At 45.6% G+C, this 21,547-nt stretch overlaps 1 protein-coding gene across 1 annotated transcript; it reads right to left on the bottom strand.

Annotated features, from left to right (window-relative positions):
- Positions 1-5,210: 5,210 nt before the first annotated feature.
- ZNF622 (zinc finger protein 622) lies at positions 5,211-19,452 on the bottom strand. The gene is made up of 6 exons (XM_027605490.2): positions 18,667-19,452; positions 17,421-17,669; positions 17,029-17,191; positions 13,005-13,117; positions 6,712-6,855; positions 5,211-5,485 (listed from the first exon to the last, which is right to left on the bottom strand). Exons 1-6 carry the CDS (start codon positions 19,292-19,294, stop codon positions 5,358-5,360), a joined length of 1,425 nt encoding a protein of 474 aa, XP_027461291.1. The 5' UTR covers positions 19,295-19,452; the 3' UTR covers positions 5,211-5,357.
- Positions 19,453-21,547: the final 2,095 nt, after the last annotated feature.

Raw genomic sequence — 21,547 nt, 5'->3', positions numbered from 1 at the left:
ACATTCATTAAGACATGTGTTTAAAAGAAATAAAGAAAATGACTGTTGATGCTGATCTGCTCATTTTCAAACACACACACACACGCTTCACACATCTCGTCCCCCTCCCCCCACCCAAATATAACAACATTTGGCCATAGATTGTGAGAGGCCACTGCTCCAATCCGGGGATCCTGTAAAGCTGGTTGAAAGGAAAAAAGCAGCAAAGATGTTTCTGGATCCTGAGATGTCTGTTTCTTGCTCATGAAGTTGAGAGAATGAAATGAAATTGCACGGACACAGTCCCGAGCTTGGTGCTGGTACGGTAGCATTTGGTAAGGCCCACAATCCCTTACCTGCAATCCCCAAATCCCCAGAGCTCTGAGCACTGAAAGGTTTTTCAAAAAATATTTCTTTATCTGAGAGAGGGGAGAGAGAGAGCGAGAGCGCGTGCACATGCGAGTGGGGAAAGCGGCAGAAGGAGAGGATCTCAGGCAAACTCTGTGGTGAGCGTGGAGCCAGACGCCGACCTTGATCTCACAACCCTAAGATCATGACCTGAGCTGGAATCAAGAGTCAGATCTTAACCGACTCTCTTCGTGGCTTCTGTGGGGCAGGAATTTGGGGAGGTCTCATCCGGGTCGGTTTTGCTTGGCACTTGCCAGGTGGTTGCAATCAGCTGTCAGTGGGTACTGCAGTGGCCTGAAGACTCGACTGGACTAGACATGCAAGATGGTGCCCTCGGATGCTGGTGATTGGCGCTGGCTGCTGACTAGGGCCTCAGCTGGGACCGTCAACCAGAGCACGTACAGTGACTTCTCGGCGCGGCCTGGGCTGTCTTATAGTGTGACCTCCCGGAGAAGTCAGAATTCTTAGATGGTCAAGTGTCCAAGGAAGCAGTGTCAGAGCCGGATTGCATTTTACGATGCTTCTCGGAAGTCATTGGTATCACTCCTGTTGCATTTTTGTTGGTTATGAGCAAGTCACTAAGGCCACCCCAGCTTCAAGGAGAGGGACGGTAGACCCCACCTCTCTGTGGGAGGAGGGCCAAATAATTAGCAGACGTGTTGTAAAGTTGCCAACCAAAACCTTCATTTTCAGTCTGTACTGTCTCCAAAAGTATAAAAAAAGAGAGTATTGAAAATATCATTCTGACAAAATTCCAAACGACCTTGAGGCACCCTTTCCCTGTCTCCCAACCCGACCGTGCATAAGAGAATTCAGCTCACCTCAGGTTGAGAACAGACGAGAGGGAAGATAAGAAACAGCAACTGCTAGGGGGCACCTGTGGGGCTCAGTCGGCTAAGCATCTGCCTTCGGCTCAGGTCATGATCTCAGGGTCCTGGGATCGAGTCCCGCATCAGGCTCTCGGCTCCGTGGGGAGTCTGCTTCTCTCTCTCCCTCCCCCTGTCCCTCCCCACTGCTTGTGCTCCCTCTGTCTCAAATAAATAAATAAAATTAAAAAAAAAAAAACAGCAACTGCTAATTGTAGCTTAAATAAATTTGCATCATGCCATGTCATATTGGTGTTATCATGGGGTTCCACACTATTATAAACTGCGCTCCTACAACAGAAACTCCTCAGCACAGGGCCTTCAACTTCTTTCACCTAACAGTCCAGCCTGCATGGGTGTTCAGGGCAGCTCTTCTCCATGATGTCATTTTGTGACCCGGGTTTCTTCTTACGCCATTGCTTGGCTGTCCCCTAAGGTGTTAGCCTCATCTGCATGGGCGACAGAGGTCAATCCGTCACTTCCAGCTGGTGAGAGGAAAAAGGGGCAGATTCTAAAAATGCCTCTTGTCTCACAATTGGAGATGATCTGAACTTCACTTGCATCCATCACCTCGGCTCACATCTGTTGGCCCAAATTCAGCCACACAACCATACCTTGCCTCATGGGAGGCGGGAAGTAGTTTCTGGCTGGGAAGAAGGAAAACAGATTTGGGAATAACAGCCTGGCCCACAAATGATCAATAAATTATATTCTAAAGTTCAAGTGTTTGCAGCATTAACAAGCTAATCAAATCTTCCTTATCTCCATCAATTTCAGCGTCATCATTAATGTACCGATTGCAAATGAGTCTAAATGAAATAACGTGTATTCTTCCAAGCACTTTTCAATTTCGCTGGGACTACCAGCAATCCTCTTGCAAAAATGTCTGCACATTTAGAGTTAGCAATACAGCTCCTACCTGGTCTTCTCCAAAAGAATTATTGTGAATTCCAAATAATATCCAATGGGATCTTAACGGTTTAGAGATGACTAAGGTGGAGGAAAGCAGCTTAAATAAGAATCCACAAATAACCAAAACTGGTTGGGGGCCAAATTTGCTCACATTCTAGGAAAGAAAATATGGTATTTTCTTTCATGTGTGTAACAGTTATGTTATTTATGCATGTATCATGTGTGTAACATTAAATTCTATGTATTTCTAGATTTAGAACAAGATTCTTTTTATGGGGGCGCCTGGGTGGCTCAGTCGCTGGGCATCTGCCTTCGGCTTCGCCGTGATCCCGGCGTCCTGGGATGGAGCCCCACATCGGGCTCCCTGCTCAGCGGGAAGCCCGCTTCTCCCTCTCCCACTCCCCCTTGCTGTGTTCCCTCTCTCGCTGTCTCTGTCAAATAAATAAATAAAACCTTTAAAACAAAACAAAACAAAAAAGGTTCCATGGCTTGCAACACTTGCATAAATGTTTATGGCCCCACAGAGTGTGCTCCCTAGGATGGGATGTTGCTGAGGATTCTGTTCGACAGTGTTGCAATAGTAAAAATGCTGTACCAGAAATCACCATTTCTGGTTTCCTTCTGGGTCTCCCTAAACAAGTTACTGAACCTCCCTGGATCTGTTTTCTCATCCCTGAAATAGCAACGCTACCTACACCTCACAGTCGAGAAACAAAATGGCTCACAAAAGCATCTTGTCCTCCGCGAAACACAAATTCACACTCTGCAAAGCAGAGAGAATATATCAAGCCTGTGGCTAGTCTGCAGATAGGAAGTGCAATCGGCAAAGCGGCCAGGGGCTTTGGTTACACACATGCACAGAGAGGAACAAGGTTAGCTCTCTCATTTTTGATCCCAGCCTTGATGTCTCAAGCTAAAGACGGACCAATCCACTTGCCAGGGCCATGTGGTCCTGGGAGAACTCCCAGCAGGAGAGTGCACACATGTCCTGGTCAGCCAGCCACAACAGCGAGCACTACCTTGGTACCGATGAAGAACTTCGATAGGATTATTCTGGTATTCTGGTGCCCACTGTTAGTTCACACAACTGACTGAAGGGTAATGGGCCTTGAGGGGAACTATCTATAGGAATTTGATTGAACAAAGATTTACTTTTGGGTCAATTTAGATTAAGTCTAGATTTAATCAAAAGGAAATGCATGGGTGAAGTGGGTCAAAGTAGAAACTATCCGTTTTAAGACATGGGGTGGGATAAACAGCATGGTGAATATAGGTAATAATACTGTACTGCGTATTTGTAAGTTGCTAAGAAAGTAATATTCAAAGTCCTCGGTGTAAGAAAAATGTTTTGTAACTATGTATGGGTGATGTTTAAATTTATTTTTTCTTTGCCCTCCTTTCCAAAGCCACACAAACTGTATTTTATAAAATTATGATGTGGAGAGGGGGGCCTGGGTGGCTCAGTCGTTAAGCGTCTGCCTTCGGCTCAGTTCAGGGTCCCAGGGTCCTGGGATTGAGCCCCGCATCGGGCTCCCTGCTCCGCGGGAAGCCTGCTTCTCCCTCTCCCACTCCCCCTGCTTGTGTTCCCTCTCTCGCTCTGTCTCTTTCTGTCAAATAAATGGAATCTTTAAAACAAAAAAAAAATTATGATGTGGAGAGAAGTGATATAGAATTGCTCCACAAACCCAAAACCGAACTAAGAAGGTAGCTCCTTAAGTCTGGAAGGAGATAAATGGAGGGAGTATTTTGTTGGTCAACATACTGCCTTCATTACTCACCACAGGTAAAGCACTTCAAAGTTAAAAGGGTATGTATACAAATAAGGTACACTGACTGAGCTAGGCTGGTGTGGTAAACGGGGGGGTTGGAGACAGCAGGTGTCAGCGGTAATGATCTCAGCATATCATGTTGAGGGACACAATGTTGAATAAGAAACAAAACTGACAGAGGCTATAGCACAGAATCAGGTACACTCAGTGAAGAACTTCACCTACCCCATGTGAAGCATGACAACTTTTTCCTAGGATACAGATTTAAAGATGGGTCAAACACAAGAGAATAGGGACCTGTGTGAGAAGAACGTTAGAAAACAGGCTGGAGGAGCAAAATTAAAACCAGGGAGTCCTTCGCTGTTAGCGAGAGTGAACCTGTGTACTGAGGAAATAGAATTAATTCAATTCTGCATCCAAAGTTTACAGAAAAAGACCCATGTCTGCAAACGAGGGCCAGTGAGTAGCTGGTAAGGGCAGGCCCATTCACCCAGCACCCACTACGGAGAGACCACCGCTCCAACTAGAACGTCAGCCTTCCTCAGTGGAGCAGGTTTGCTCTAGAAGGGAGAACTTCAACACACTTTGGCTGACTTACTTAACCCCCACAACCACCTGTGAGGTAACAAACATCTCATTTTACAGATTTAAGAAACCAAGTCACTTTTCCAAAGTCACAAAATAGCTCAACAGTTTGAGCTTCCTGTTTAACTTCATTTCCCACATACGACTGCCTCCCCCACCCCAAGGCACCTGAATGGAGAAGCTCTTCATGTTGAGCCCTGACGTCAGTTTTTGTTTCTAAAACGAGATCTAAACATTTTACATTGATTTTCTTCCTCAACTAACTGCTCAAGGAAAGGCAGCCCTGGAAACAGAGTACACAGCGCTGTTGTGCTTTGTGCGGTCACATTCAGATAAAGAATCTTTCCGGCAAGCCAATGGCATGCTGCCTACCTTTGCCTGGACTTAGCGAAAGTGACTTGTGCCACCTCATGAGCCACAACACATTCAAATGAGTGACATTCAACTTCTTCCGTAGTTTCCGAGCCCCCTTATGTAGGTGCCAGTGCCAGGGCAAGGTTAAACCAAGTTTGAGGGGACAAGTTACGCCGGAGTTTCCCATGTGACTCTGACAGCCAGAAATCAGTCAAAAGCTGAGGCATAACACACTTGCTGGGCAGTAGTTTGGATCCCAGAGCCCAGTAGACACAGCACTCACTTTATGAAAACATAACCTTTAAACCCTGTCCAGAAATGACATTGAAAACCCAACCAGATTCTGACTTTTATTCTTAGGTCAGAACAGATAAAGTACAGGGAGCGGAGCAGCAAAAAGGGTCTGACACACAATCCAGCTCCCACGGGTCAGCAGGTGAGGCCACTGGTGCAAGAGGCGGATCCCTCAATCCTTGGTAGACCCTCAGAATCTCACTTGGGGCCTAAAGTGCATCTGCTTGGTGGCATTGTTCTTCATTCCCGTCTTCAGCATCCACTTGGATTTCATCCTCTGGACATACTGCATGTCCCGCTCACGCATAAGAGCCGCTCCTGTGGTTGCAAAAGGGACAAGCAACGAGGCAAAGGTTTGTTATTTGTGATCAGAAAAAAATCCAATCTTTACAGAGAATCTCAAGGCTAGTTATGGGGTCACTGGGTTCTTAGATTTAAAGAAGAGCTGCTAACCTGGGGTCTCCGTGTAACAGGAGTGGGGGTTATGTGCACCCAGAACTGCATACGACAACCTGTACCTGTACACATTTCTCTGGGAGAAGCCTCTCTGGTTTTCATTATCTGGAAGGGTCTATAAGCCCCAAAGGTAATGCCCCATCAATCAAAGGTGACAGAGAAAGGTGGAGACTATAAATTCAATCAGACAGTAGTTCCTGACAAGAGTAAGATGAAGTCAGTGTCTGCTAGATTTAAGTGGCTTCGCAGCTCATAGGCAAGGCACAGGGAAGGAAGCCACGGGTATATATATAAACACAGTGGCACTGAACACAGATTTTCTCTGTCTAGGGCTTTCCATGACATCCTAAGAGAGCTCTCCTTTGTCCACTCCACAAACCTTTAGTGGACTGATGTTCTCCCCGAGGATCGAAGGATTGAGCTGCATAGAGCAGACACATCAGAATAGATTTAAATAATTTGATATTGATGAGGTTTCAAAGCTTAGCAATCTCTAGGCCCGCTTTATTCCTCTAACTCTTATTACGTTTTCTATGGGAAAACTACAAGGAGTGATAGCTAGCCTTTATTATGTCCACGTACTGTATCATACGTGCATTAGGACAGTCAACCCACACAACTCTGCCCGGTGGGTCTTATTATTATCCCAATTTTATAAATGAGGAAACAGAGGCTTAGGTGACTTGAATTACTCACGCTCATTGTGTAAGAACCGCTTAGTATATATCAAGTAAGTCATGTATGACTCCATAGCTCAAGCTATTGCCACAAGAACACTAGTTAATTCCTCTGTATAACCTCCAGGATAATTTCAACCTTTGTTGACTACTCAGTACTTATTTCTGTAACTACTATCTATATGCCATTTTAGAAAGTTACTGTGCCAGGATTGTGAAGTTTTTAAGTAATGGAGCTTTGGGCTCATTGCCATAAACGTATCCAGTAGTAATGGAAGCTCCCAGAGCCAAGAAGTTAAGTTTCCTCTAGGGAGGATCCATAAGGACAACATAAATGCAAAGGACTTCACCCAAACCCCATCTTGTAACACGAGTTTCTGGGCTAGTCCACGGTTTTAAGTATCAACACACCTGTGCTGCCGGTCCATCCCAGGGCTCTGTACTGCTGCAGTATCCGGCCCACGGCCTTCTGATTCTTAGCAATGGCCACAGCTCTTGACAAGCCAAATCGCTGTTTGTAGTATCTCATCAAGGAGCGGTGACCCACTCTGGCACCTGTTTTTCAAAAGAGCAAAATGAAAACACTGAACTGGATAATTCTTCAAGGTAGAGCTGCAGAGCAAGGGCTTTCCCAACCAGACTTTTAAGGGTATCTAGCTGGAAAATGGATATGCCAGGAGAAACAATGCTCTACCTGCTCAAAAAAAAGATATTAAAAAACGAAAGACAGAAAATCAAAACGTAAAGGAATTTTTTAGAAAAATGGCAAGTCACTGTTACATGAAATACTCAGCATCTTGTACTTATATAAAATATGCCTTTCTAGAAATTCACACAGCAACACCTACTAACATGAATAGGGCCCAAGGAAGGAGATAAGGGACTTTAACTTTTTTTTTCTCTTAATACAAAGATAAAGCACACAATAATCCTGATGCTTAAAATCTTAAAAATCACAGTCTGGGTCTAGAGTAAACCAATCCACCTTTCTTTTGCTTAAATTCTCTGTGGGGGTGGTTCCCAAACAGGGATCATTTTTTATCTCCAGGGACATTTGGCACTGAATGGAGACATTTTTGGTGTTAAACCTGGAGGGGGACTACCAGCAGCTAGTGGATAGAGGTCAAGGATATCGCCAAACATCCTACAATGCACAGGACAGTCCTCCACAACAAAGAATTACCTGGCCTAAAAGGTCACTACACTGAGAAACCCTGCCCCATTGTTTTCTACAGGATGGAAATCACCTGGTGAGCTAGAATTTTAAAGGATGATTAAGCTGAATTTCCTCTACAGCTTTTGCTTATCTAGGATCTGGTAAAACTATGCAAGTCAATCATGCTTTCAGAAATGAATTACTACAGGGGCGCCTGGGTGGCTCAGTCGTTAAGCGTCTGCCTTCAGCTCAGGTCGTGATCCCGGTGTCTTGGGAACGAGCCCTGCATCGGGCTCCCTGCTCAACGGGGGAGTCTGCTTCTCCCTCTCCCACTCCCCCTGCTTGTGTTCCCTCTCTCGCTGTGTTGCTCTCTCTGTCAAATAAATAAATAAAATCTTAAAAAAAAAAATGAATTACTACGGACTACCTAGCCCTTTATAGGAAGAGTGTGCCAAGCCTCAGCTTCGCAGCAGGCGCAGGGGAAGGGGGCAGGCTTCAGCGGTGACTAACTGCAGGCTCCATCAGAGCAGTGACTCTCCCCAGGTGCTCCTGGCACAGTGCTGTCAGCATTACCCAAAGGCATTCGAAATACAACACTGAATACGATTCTCTCACAAGAATATTAACCAAATACCTTCCCAGACAGACATAAACACGTAGCAATTCAACAACAGCATACATACATGGGGCGTGAAACAGCGATTTCCCCTGAGCATGAATACAGGAACTATGGCTAGACAGAACCACGTGTACAGCTTCTAGGAAAGTTTTACCCTTACATATATAAAACCATTTCTTTCAGAATTTTTGTGTAGAAAGACCATGAACAGGAGACTATAAATATTACAAATGTATTTGCTTTTAGGATTCAGACCTTTCATTTACATGAAAAAGTTCTGTCAGGTTATTTTAAGTCCCTGTACCTGAGGCAAGCCACCTAGGAAATAGTTTGCTTGTTACATAGACATGGGAAAGGAGTTACTTTAAGTCGGTTGTTTTTTGTGATAGGATGCAAGAGATGACCAAAAAAACCCTTTCAATTCAAAGATGATTTGGTTTTTGGATACAAGACGGATGAAACACGTTTCCTTGAACCTGATTCTTCTGGCAGCCTTAGAGGTACCAGAGCTCCTAGACCCCAGGAAATGCGTAAGATGCAGCTGACGGACAGAGACTCAAGCTTAAATGAAGGCTGCTGTGGCAGGAGACCCCAGCACTATTTATTATCATTTTCTATGTATAATAGGTCAGGACGCTCCAGGTTTGCAATGCTCAAAATCATTACATGACAATGTTCGTGATTAGGACAAAGTAAACCGATGTATTTATCTTCTTAAGCAGCATTTGGACATATGTATTATTGAGAAACATCCCTGAAAAGGTTTCATTACTCAAAGCCAAGGTTTCCGCAGCCAGCAGGGGAACTGAAGACACACACAGTCGAGAGCTACCCCTGTCCCATGTCAATGACAGTGAGCCCCCGACAGCAAGCCCCAAGAATAACGTGCTTGTACAGCTCAACTTGAAGGCCCTCCTCAAGGAAAATGGGTAAGTCGTAGTTACGGTAAAGCCACAATCTGTCCATCTATCGTTCACCATAGCAATAACTATGTGTAAAATGTCAGCTCCTACTTAAAAACTGTCCACTCCTACTTAACAAACAGCCTTATAATCGAAGCCATTAGACAGTGGAAACGAAATTACCTCCAACTGTAATTTTCCGAAGATTAATTACACATTCTCGTGGATCCACCACCAGTTTCACCTGGCTCCTCAGCGGCTAACTGGATGTCTTTCACACCAACTTACTCCACAGCAGCTGATGAGCACGAAAGGAAACTAACTCAAGGAAACTCAAGGAACTGAGACAGACCACAGCCTTCACAGTAAATGCTCACAGTGCCCTCTACTGGACGCTCTTTGTCACTGGCTCTGGGATCACCTACTGGATCTGAAATAACTAAATTTAAAACATCACAACTATCGCTTTTGAAACCAGCTGAAAGCAGGCCCTACTAAGTGTGGCTGATTAAATATCACCAAGCTCTCCACATGAGTATCCCTTTCAAATTAGCTTCATGCCAACATCCATGCTAATACAGTCAAGGAACTGAGTATAACTGAAAAGGTTTCTGAATGGTAAATTTGCTCAAAGCCATAAACAGGTGATTGAATACACAGCTGTAAGACTGTTCCTGTTTACTGTGCTTATTTAGAGACCTCCCAATTCTCTTGGTTCATTAGAAAACCTCCCGAGCCAGTACTGAGACATGAGAGCAAACCAATGGACTAGAAACCATCATTTTGCATTATAATCAAGATTGACTGAAGGATGACTAGTTTTTAATATAAGATGATGAAAGTATGGGTGACATGAAGAGAGAGGTACCAGTATAGCTGGAAGAAATTTCAGAATACTAGCAGTCTTTGATTCACTAAGAAAGCTATGTTTTGTTTTTATTTAAACAAATTCTATAATAAGGTCTCAGCAGTCAATCATCTGTGAAGACCCATGAATGTAATGAATGACATGTATTTAGATAATCGTACTGGTGGCTCTTAATCTTCTCCAAGTCACAGATGCTTTTAAAAAACTACAGCATTTCCCCCAGAAAAAAATGTACTTATCCACACAGTTAAAAAAAAAAAAAAATGCATGGCCATACAGGTGACTTTAAAGATTTTTTTTTTATTTTTTTGAGGGAGGGAGAGAGTGTGCATGTGCACTCACAACCAGGGGAGGGGGGAGGGCAGAGGCAGAAGCAGACTCCCCGCTGAGCAGGGAACCCGATTCCAGGCCCTCAATCCCAGGACCCAGACACCATGACCTGAGCCGAAGGCAGACACTGAACTGACTGAGCCACACCCACACAAGTGACCTTAATCACTATGGCCTTTCCCCAGGAAAATGCACATACAGAAAAAAAAAAAAAATTGTATGGCCTGGTTAAGAACCTGTGGGGTAAGGTAGTATCTGGCTGCTGGTAAGGTCTTCCCTGAGTCTGTCTAAAAGTACAGTATTTCACAGTATTACCATACTTACCATTCTTCACTACTTCCAAGTCTAATATAAAAGAGCTGTCCTAAGGTTTATCATCTAATATTTTAAAATAACATGACTCAGTAGGTGGACCAGCAGCAGTTAGCAAGGAAACCCAGGCTTTAAACACCAGGGAAATTGGACCTTCAAGTTAATCTCATGCCACTTTCTTCTTTGACTACATGAGGATGTAGAGACAAGCAACCGGCTCCCCAGTGTTTCAGGCCAATGATTCCAAGTCCCTGAGGGGCGTCTTAGCTTCTTAGCCCACAGTGGTTCCTTCTGCTCTGGGGCTCCTAGTCTGCAGCAGGCCCAAGGGAATCAACCTTGCTTTCCTTTTAAAAAGTCACCTCCAACCTCTCACTTAATCACTCAGTCAACACACATTTATCTGGAGACCCTGTGCTGAGATGAAAGAAGCAATCTTTTTCTGAAAAGTAATGGGGGAAGCCAGGCAAGCAAGCCAACAACTACAAAGGAGAGGAATGTTACCACAGATATGCAAGTGTCCAGGGAGCTGAGGAGACTCCACACTCAGCGCAGGAGCTGAGTTCAAAACAGCTGATGGAAGGGTGAGCCCAAGTCTTAAAGAAGGAGTAGCAGTAAGACAGAGAGGCATCAGCTGTGCAGAGTCCCAGAGCGGGGGAAGTGCCCGTGGGCGGGTAGAGGAATAGCACCGGATGCGGGTGCAGCTGGAGAAACTAACTTACCGGAAAAACAATGGCTCTCCCTGGGGGAATTCCAAAGGAAAAAGAAAACAGACTGGTGTATTAGAACAATGCTCTGGGTGGTGGAGTGCAAACCGGATTGGAGATGGACATAAAGTGTCGGTAATGGAGACACAGACAAGTGTTAAAGAGAAGACAAAGAAATATTCAAAGGCTGTTCAGGATTTGCACTTCGTAATTGTTCCGATGTGGGAGAGGAAGGGAATATCCTAATAAGATGCCCATTTTGGGCTTTGGCTAATCTTAGAAAACTCAATCATCCTAGGAAAATGTGTTTTCTAGACCAAAAAAAACCCCAAAAACCTCCTAAGTTGCAAAATTTTATGTTTAGATGAAAATTTCTCTCAAATAGACTATACTTCTTAAATAGAATATGCTCATCGTTGTGCACATTTTGGGACAGAATATGCTGAAGTTGAGGCAAAGCGAAGCCCCCATTCATGAGGACGTGCCAGGTACTGCTTTACAGGGCCATCTTATTCAGCTCACTCACAGTCTGGGTCATCTGTCTACAGTTAAGGAAGTGGACGCTGATGAGCTAAGGGGCAAAAGATAGTCTTAGAAATTAAGTTATTTAGCTTATTTCTGCCGTAATGTATTGGTATTTTCACCAGAGGAAAACTACAAGAGGTTTTCTGCGATATATTTAGGCCTGTTTTGCTCCTGTGTCTCGCACAGGCCACAATATTGTGCCTGATACCTTTCTCATCACTGTAAGGAGAATTACATCTTCAGGACCGGTTCGGCCTGCCCTTTCCTTCTACTGTCATGCTCTAAAGCTGCCCTTTAGACTTAAAAGGCAATTATTCCAAGTTAACGAGGGCCGTCTGTACCTAAGCAGTGATATTCTACATGAAAAGCAAATAATTTAAGACGGCTTCTTCATCACAGTCATCTCCACGAGCAGGAGAGCTGCTCCTGCCCCAGCGTTGCTGCACATCTCCCAAGGCAGGGTAGGGCAGTGGAGGAAAAGGCTTCACTGACTATGATCGTGGGTCAATTATTCAACCTATCTAAGTTGTAGCTGGCTCACAGGTCAAATAAGGATATGAATCTAACCCACAGGCTTGTAAAGATAAAATAATATATCCACCCACCATGCTAACTGCTCAGTAAGTACCACATATTAGTAGGATCTTATTCTCTCTACTGTTCCATGCCCTTTCCTTCTCACAGGTGTCTCATAGCTTCTCCCATTCTTATCAGCTAATCATAACACTGTAAACAATACTGGGTACTTCTCATACTCATGGCTTTTCTTCCCCCCACCTCTTCATACCTGGGATAAATTCCCACATCAGTCAAATGTTCACTAAAGTAGCAGGCACAATTCAGACTTCAAGCCTCCCTGACATAATTAGAATACAAACAGGCAACTGCACACTGTCAACCAGCTACTCCCGGTACAGACTACCGGCTGGAAGTCTGAGCAACATGAGCAAACAGGAATCAGTTCAAAGAATAAGAGTAGGGCCATCATTTACAAGAAAAACCTAAATGAGGCAATAATAATAATAAAGAACCAAAAGGAAAATGTCTATGTATTTGAAAGGAAATGACTGATCAAAGCATTTGGAATCGTAACAGAAGTAAGCAAAAACACGGATTTAATTTCAACAAAACAGCTCACACAAGAGCTAAGTGGCAACCTTCAGAGTTTACTGTGTATCCGAGAACATAAAACTTAAAGTTTACTTCCCTCAAAATGGGATTGATGCAAACAGGCCTCTCTGATAATCTCACCGGCATTAAGCTATTTATCTTTGACAAATACACTTACCAGAAGGTAGAATCAGCTCCATGGTTTCATCATCATATTCTAATGTCTTTTCTGAGGACAAATCCTCAGTCTCATCAGGGTGCCCCCCTTCCTTGTAATCTGGATAGCTACTCCTGTAATGGTGGCATTAAGAATGGCATTAATAAAAAGACCAATACCTCAAATTTAACTAAAAGACAAACTGTATTTGCAAAATGGCAAACCCACTAGCTACCTAAAAGCAGGGGATAAACAGTTGCAGGGATGGCAGGCTGAAAAGGTGTAGGAGAAAAACCAACTTGGTAGCAACCTCTGTAATAAAAAGTATGCAAGTGACCTATAAACTGAAGATGGATCACAGACCTAAGTGTAAAACGCGAAACTAAAAGAATGCCTAGCACATAACATGGGAGAAAATCTCGATGACTGAGGGTTTGGTGAGGACTTTTTACATACACCACCAAAGGCACAATCCATGAAACGAATAATGATAAGTTGGACTTCATTAAAATGAAAAACCTTCTGCTCTGGGAAAAACTGTCAGAGAAGTAAAACAGAAGCCATAGGCTGGGAAAAAATATTTGCAGAAGACACATCTGATAAAGGACCATTATTCAAAATACACAAACAACTCTTAAAACTCAACAATAAGAACACAAATCAGATTTTAAAATGGGGCAAAGACCTTATTGGGTACCTCACTAAGATATACAGATTGCAAATAAACATGTAAAAAGTTGTTTCACATCATGTCATCAGGGAAATGCAAAACCAAATGAGATAACATCACACACTTATTAAAATGGCCAAAATCCAGAACATGACAACACCAAATGAAGGTGAGAATGTGGAGCAATAAGAATTCTCATTCATTGCTGGTGGGAGCACAAAATGGTGCAGCCATTTTGCAAGACAGTTGGGCATTCTTGCAAAACCAAACATACCACAGGACACAGCACTGTTTAGTATTCATCTAAAGAAGCTGAAAACATGTCAACACAAAAACCTGCACACTGATGGTTATAGCAGCTTTATTCATAAGTGCCCAAACTTGAAGCAACCAAAACAACTTTCAGTAGGTGTGACTGGATAAACTGTGGTATATCTGGACAACGGAACAGAATTCAGTACTAAAAAGAAATGAACTATCCAGCTATGAAAAGACACAGAGAAAACTTAAATGTATATTACTAAGCGAAAGAAGCCAGTCTGAAAAGATAAGGGGAGAAGAATAGGTGGACTCCATATGACTTTCAGGGCAGTGACACTACTCTGTATGATACTATGATGGTAGACACATGTCATTACGCATTTGTCCAAACCTACAAAATGCACAACACTAACAGTGAACCCTAACGTAAACCATGCACTTGGTGATGATGAGGTCTTAATATAAGTTCATCAATTATAACAAATGTGCCACTAATGAGGGATGTCCACAATGAGGGAGGTCATGCATGTGTGGATTTGGGGGCAGGGGTTATATGGGAAATCTCTGTAACCTTCTGCTCAAATTTGCTGTTAACATAAAATTGTGCTTAAAAAAAAAAAAAACTGAGCAAATGACCTATAACTAAATTCTTTCACCTATTTTTTTCTCTCTAGGAGGGTTGCCAGCTAGGAAGAAGAGGAGAATGTAGAGCTGGAAATGCAGCTATCCTCAATTTAACCATTCTAAAAACAAGTTTTAGAACAGTGCCATCCAATAGAATTTTATGAGCACAGAAACTTTCTATACCTGTGTGTCCAATATAGGAGCTACTAGTTACATGTGCTTTTAAGCACTGAGCTTTGAAATCTAGGTAGTGCAATTAAAGAACTGAATTTTTAAATTTTAAACTTCATTTCTAATTAATTTAAATAGCCGTATGAATACACCAAGTATTTGCCATATTGGACAGTGCAATTCTAGAAGAATCTCTATGTTCCTAGAAATAGTCTCAAATATACACAGAAAATAATTGGAGAATTACACTTTAAAATGTTAACAGTAAGACAGATAACCCAATCCCAACAAAACCAAAAGACAACCGACAAAATGGGAGAAAATATTTCCAAATGACATATCAGATAAAGGGCTAGTATCCAAAATCTACAAAGAACTTATCAAACTCAACACCCAAAGAACAAATAATCCAATCAAGAAATGGGCAGAAGACATGAACAGATATTTTTCCAAAGATGACATCCAAACAGCCAACAGACACGTGAAAAAGTGCTCAACATCGCTCGGCATCAGGGAAATCCAAATCAAAACCTCAATGAGATACCACCTCACACCAGTCAGAATGGCTAGAATGAACAAGTCAGGAAACGACAGATGTTGGTGGGGATGCGGAGAAAGGGGAACCCTCCTACACTGTTGGTGGGAATGCAAGCTGGTGCAGCCACTCTGGAAAACAGTATGGAGGTTCCTCAAACAGTTGAAAATAGAGCTACCATACGATCCAGCAATTGCACTACTGGGTATTTACCACAAAGATACAAATGTACGGATCCGAAGGGGTACGTGCACCCCAATGTTTACAGCAGCAATGTCCACAATAGCCAAATTGTGGAGAGAGCCAAGATGTCCATCGACAGATGAATGGATAAAGAAGATGTGGTATATATACACGATGGAATATCATGCAGCCATCAAAAGGAATGAGATCTTGCCATTTGCAACGACGTGGATGGAACTGGAGGGTGTTATGCTGAGTGAAATAAGTCAATCAGAGAAAGACATGTATCCTATGACCTCACTGATAGGAAGAATTCTTAATCTCAGGAAACAAACTGAGGGTTGCTGGAGTGGTGGGGGGTGGGAGGGATGGGGTGGCTGGGTGATAGACATTGGGGAGGGTATGTGCTATGGTGAGCGCTGTGAATTGTGCAAGACTGCTGAATCACAGATCTGTACCTCTGAAACAAATAATGCAATATATGTTAAGAAAAAAAAAAAAGAAGATAGCAGGAGGGGAAGAATGAAGGGGGGTAAATCGGAGGGGGAGACGAACCATGGGAGACAATGGACTCTGGAAAACAAACGGGGGGGTTCTAGATGGGAGGGGGGTAGGGGGATGGGTTAGCCTGGTGATGGGTATTAAAGAGGACACGTTCTGCGTAGAGCACTGGGTGTTATGCACAAACAATGAATCATGGAACACTACACATCAAAAACTAATGATGTAATGTATGGTGATTAACACAACAATAAAAAAATTTAAAGAAAAAAAAAGAAATATCTAAATGACCAATTAATTTAAAAAGGTTTTCAACTACATTAATTATCATCAGGGAAATGCTAATTAAAACCACAACCCAGCCACCAAAATGGCTGAAATGAAAAACTTTTCCTCAATGCAAAAGAAGAATGAGAAATCAGGAGGAAAATGCAAAAGGATGATTTAAGAGACTGGGACTTTTCTGAACACACGTATCTGGAGACTACGCATGCTTGGCATGGTAATTACACACAATTGCTTGTGTAGCATGTACTAGGTCAAAGGCATCATGGCACTAGTAATTAACTGTTCAAAAGCGCCTGGTAAAGATTCCTTGCATCATGGACAAATTATCCAACTTTCTAATTAAGGGTGAATCACCTATGGGATAATGTCACCATCAAATACCTGGGACTGGCCTAGCTCCCCCAGCAACCACCTCAATTCCCTTGGGAGACAGCTTGTGATTCAAGGACTCTCAGGGAAACCAAGATGTGAAATCTAATTTCAGTCCCTCTGTTCACAAGGTAACTGGCAAAACTGAGCTCCTCACCATTTAAACCACAAAAAAAGAAAAACGAGTTTTCAAGTCAAACTTCAGTGTGGGCCTGAGATCGTCTCTTTATCAGATCTCTTTTATTAAATGTGTGCTCAACTCTCATAGTCAGTTTCTTATCCACAAAATGAGAGCGAACAATCACCTACATGGAAGTTTTACAAGAGTTATAAAGCATATATTGTACTGTGCCGGACACACGTCAGGCACCAGCACACCTAGTACCCATTCAATGCAAATATGAAGACCTCACTTTGCCTCACATTACAAACCGCAGACTTACCTAAAATCATAGAAGTCTGCGAATTCCAAAGCAGCATCGCCATCTGTGAAGAGCTTACAGTGGCTTTTGTCATTCATGTGCGCCTGTACAGCTTCCGTGGAGTAGAAGGACTTCCCTTTCTCATTGCACCACAAGCAAATCTTCCCAACACCAACTTTCTCTCCTGGAAAAATAATTTGAGGACAAAACGTGAGAGGAGCTTTCTGAAGCCAGATTAAGGCTCACAATTTATCTCCACGATTCAAAAAACACACATCAAGTTTTTGATCTTTACAAAATAAGCACATAATTAAATCAAAGACTGATGAGAAGCAAAAAAACGAATGTTCCCTTAAAACTTGTCCCCCAACAATGTGGTATTTCCTCATTAAAAGGAAAACTATTGTACTTACCCAAATATTTAATCAGTCCTTTAAGATCCGAAAGATATTCTATATCAGGAATAAAGAAGCTGTGGACTTTAGTCATATGAGCCACATTCTTCATAAGAGAGCTTGAATGATGGGGACAAAATAAGCAGTCTGTTACGGGGATGGCACCAATGAGGGGGCCTCCCCCAGTCTCCTCCTCTGCTTCGTCCATGTCCATGGCGTCAGCAAACTCACATTCTAACTCTTCATCAGAATCAATATCTTCCCAATCTTCAAGACAGAGATTTGAAAAACAGTTAGTTTAAGAAAGTGGTAACTGCAATTGAAGAAACCGCAAAGATTCACGAACATGAGATGGGACAGTCTTATATCTGAGGGGGGAGAGAATGCCAGTTACATCCAAGGACAAACTCTGTTACAAGATCTCAATTTTAGCTGGTCCATTTATCCAGACGAGTTTGTGTTGCTAAGAAATTCCTTAATCTTTCTTTTCCAGAGTACAGTAAAGCCCTTGAGGGAGTCTTGTCCTTCTTTCCTAAGCCTGTATGAACACCATCAGGATAACTGGATGTGGGATGAGGGCAGGAAGGAATAAAAAGCTCATAAAATTGGGGCGCCGGGGTGGCTGTTGGTCGGGCGACGGCCCTCGGCTCAGGTCAGGATCCTGGAGTCCCGGGATCGAGTCCCGCATCGGGCTCCCTGCTCGGCGGGGAGCCGGCCTCTCCCTCGGACCCTCCCCCCCGCCCCAAGCTCTCCGCCTCATTCTCTCTCCAATAAATAAAATAAAATCTTTAAAAAAAAAAAAAGGTCACAAAATTAAGGAGGCTCGGTGGCTGGCTCCAGCTCCACAGTTCAGGTTAGTCAGCTCATTCTGAAGCCCTCATTTTGTGTTTTAATCAACTAAGCTAGGTGCAAAGCCATGGTAACTAGAAACCCCGAATTACCAATCCTCCACAAATCGGTACGGCCCGTGGCACGCCCTCCTAGGCGTCTGTCAAATGCCTCCCCATTCACGACAGAGGTCATCCGTTCATTCTGTAACTATTAACAAGAACCTATTCCTCCCGCCCTCGCCCCAGAAGAGGCCCTGAATCGACAACAGTTTACTAAGCAGAATTAACTAAAACTCCCCGTGGGGATGATGGCCAGACGGGTCACTCCAGAAAGGAACTGAAACGGCCCGCACGCCTCATTTTCCCTTAAAAACGAGCACCTCCTCCCCTCCAGCTTCGAGGATAAATCTGGACACTTAAGGGGAGGGCATTACCTTCTTCGTCCAGGTCCTCCTCACCCTCCTCCTCCTCCTCCTCCTCCTGCTGCTTTGCCAACTTCTTCGCCTGCTGTTCAAACCACTGGAGCCGGGGAGGCTTCTCGGCCGGGTCCCGCTCGTGAGTCCCGCGTCCTCCGCGGGCCAGCGCCGCGGGACTCCCGGGCTCCTCCTCGGGCGCCGCGGGGCCCCTCTTGGGAGACATGGACGGCTGAGCCTTGACGGCCCGCTGGATGGCCGCGTTCAGGGCATCCTTGTCCACGCTGTCCACGCCCAGCCCCTTCTCCAAGTTCTTTTCATTCATCATCTCCACTTTCCGATTCACGGCGCGCACCGCCTTCTTCTCCAGCTCCACGTGCCGCCGGGACTTGAGATGGTTTTCGTAGGCGTTGAACGAGGCAAACTTCTTACTGCAGACGGTGCAGTAGGTGGCCGTGCCCTTGCTCTCCTGCTCCGCCACCGCCCGCTGCGCCCGCACCCGCTCCTGGAACCCCTCGGCAGTGACCGGGGCCATGTCGGCCACTTTGCGCTTCAGGTTGTAGCGGTGCCAATCCGTCTTGTAGTGGGCCCGCTGCACGTCCGCGTCGCCGAACGCCACCCGGCAGGTAATGCAGGTGTACGTCGCCATCGCCAGGGCCGAAATAGGAGGCGGCCACGGCAAAATTCTAGCGACGAGAGTCTCGACGCCACCAGACGTTCAAACCTCTATTCGCCTCAGAGCCCCCCACACGGCAAAGAGCACGCTGCCTTCCAGGCCGGGTCTGTGAGAAGTTCCGGCACACGAGGGAAGTTATGCTCAGCTGGACAGGAAGTCCCGCCTCTCGATCTGTAGCTACGTCTTCCGCCGCGGATCCGGGAGGGCGAAGGAAGGCCTGTAGCTAACCAGGCCCCGCCCAGTCGGCCTGAAGTGGGTGTTGAACTGGGTGCTGAGTCGGCCTGAGGAGAGTGTTGATTGGACCAGCCTGAGGTGGGTGTTGATTGGACCAGCCTGGAGTGGGTGTTGACCGGGCCAACCTGAGGTGAATGTTGATTGGACCAGCCTGAGGTGGGTGTTGATTGGACCAGCCTGAGGCGGGTGTTGACTGGACCAGCCTGAGGTGGGTGTTGATTGGACCAGCCTGAAGTGGGTGTTGACTGGGCCAGCCTGAGGTGAATGTTGATTGGACCAGCCGGAGGAGGGTGTTGACTGGGTCCGTGGGGGAAGGTGTTGATGACCCGGCGCCGCGCCCACCAGCTTGCTTTCCCCGTGCTTGCGCGGTGTGAGGTGACGTGCCGAAGGGGCATGCTGCCCCGGAGGAGGGGTCCGGTGGCCGAGCGAAGGTCGGGGCCTCTCCGAGAATCTAGCGCTGCGCTCCGGGAGCCCCGTGAACGGGTGTGGCGAAAGCCAGGCCCGCTGTTCAGAGCAGCCGAGTGCCCGCCGTGCCGGCGGGAGTCCCGGCAAGCCGGGGCCTCGGGCCGGAGGCTGCGGGAATTCGCAGGAAAACCGGCGAGGCCGGGCCAGAGCCTCGGCTTGTCGGGGGCAAGCCCTTCCAGCGGAGGGCGCACCGCTTGAATGAAAAGGTTGCCAGCTAGGAGCACAGCCAAGCCGCTGGCCGGAGACGTGTAATCCGAGCCACGTGGGTCCTCCTCAGTCCAATAGCAGCCCCGGTTTTAAAAATGCAAAAAGAAAGAGATAAGACATATGTTTTATCCAACTCAGTATATACAAATATTGTCGTTTGAACTTGTCATCAATCCAGAAGACGTAACGGGAAACTTGACCCTCGCTCGGGGGTAGCGGACCTCGGGACTTCGGTGTGTATCACAGTCACAGCCCGTCGCAGTTAAGGTCAGCCGCATTTCAGGCGAGCGGTGAACTACGGGGCCCCACAGGCGACAGCGCAGGTGGGGAAAGCTGAGTGTCGAGTTTTAGCAGCTCCTCGGCTCATCTGCACAGCCTAGCCCAACCTGTCAGCCCTGGTACAGAATTGAACTTTGCATGCTCAGAATCCAAGCGGCCAGGAAGACGGACTTTTTTTTTTTTTTTTAAGATTTTATTTATTTATTTGAGAGAGAGAGAGAGCACGAGAGGGAAGAGGGTCCGAGGGAGAAGCAGACTCCCCGCCGAGCGGGGAGCCCGATGCGGGACTCGATCCTGGGACTCCAGGATCATGACCCGAGCCGAGGGCCGTCGCCCAACCAACCGAGCCACCCAGGCGCCCCAAGACGGACGTTTTTTAGTATGTAGGTCAAGTCCCGTTGCTCTTGTTCACAACCCTCCAGTGGCTTCCCCAGACCCAGAATAAGATTCAAACACCTTCCTTCTTTTGGTCTGAATGTGTGCGTCTCCCCCTGCCTTCAGTCCGTATGTTGAAAACCTAATGCCCACGTGGGGCGTCTGGGAGGCTGCCGGGACTGAACACAGGGATGTGGCCGGGAGGGCAGTGCTCCTCTAAGAGAGACCCCCCCCCCCGCCCCGCGGGGGTTACCCTGAGAAGTCTGAGTAGGAGGACGGGCCCTCCCTGCAGCGTGCTGGCCTCCTGAGCGAGGACTCCCAGCCTCCAGAAGGGACTTTATTTTGTTGCCTACAAGCCACGCAGTCTGGTGTTTTGTTACAGCGGCGGGAACAGACTGAGACACTTAGTCTTGCTTCCAGAAGGCTCCGTGTGATCTGCCGTCACCCCTACCTACCCGTGACCTCCTGCCACACTCCCTGCCCCCCCCGTTCACCCCACCTCAGTCACGTTTTTGTCACACTTCAGACCCTTTTTATGTTCCTGTCTGAACGAGGCTAAACAAGCATCTGTTGTTGCCAGGAAGTCTTAGAAATCCTTTAATCCGTCTGTTTGAAAAGTTCTTTTGCTGGCTTGCTCCCTTATTTTTAAGGCTCCTGCCCAAATGC

Source organism: Zalophus californianus, chromosome 5 (assembly GCF_009762305.2).
Source record: "Zalophus californianus isolate mZalCal1 chromosome 5, mZalCal1.pri.v2, whole genome shotgun sequence".
Lineage (NCBI taxonomy): Eukaryota > Metazoa > Chordata > Mammalia > Carnivora > Otariidae > Zalophus > Zalophus californianus.
Note: the sequence above shows the minus strand (reverse complement) of the source record. Positions and strands in the feature narration are given on the sequence as shown.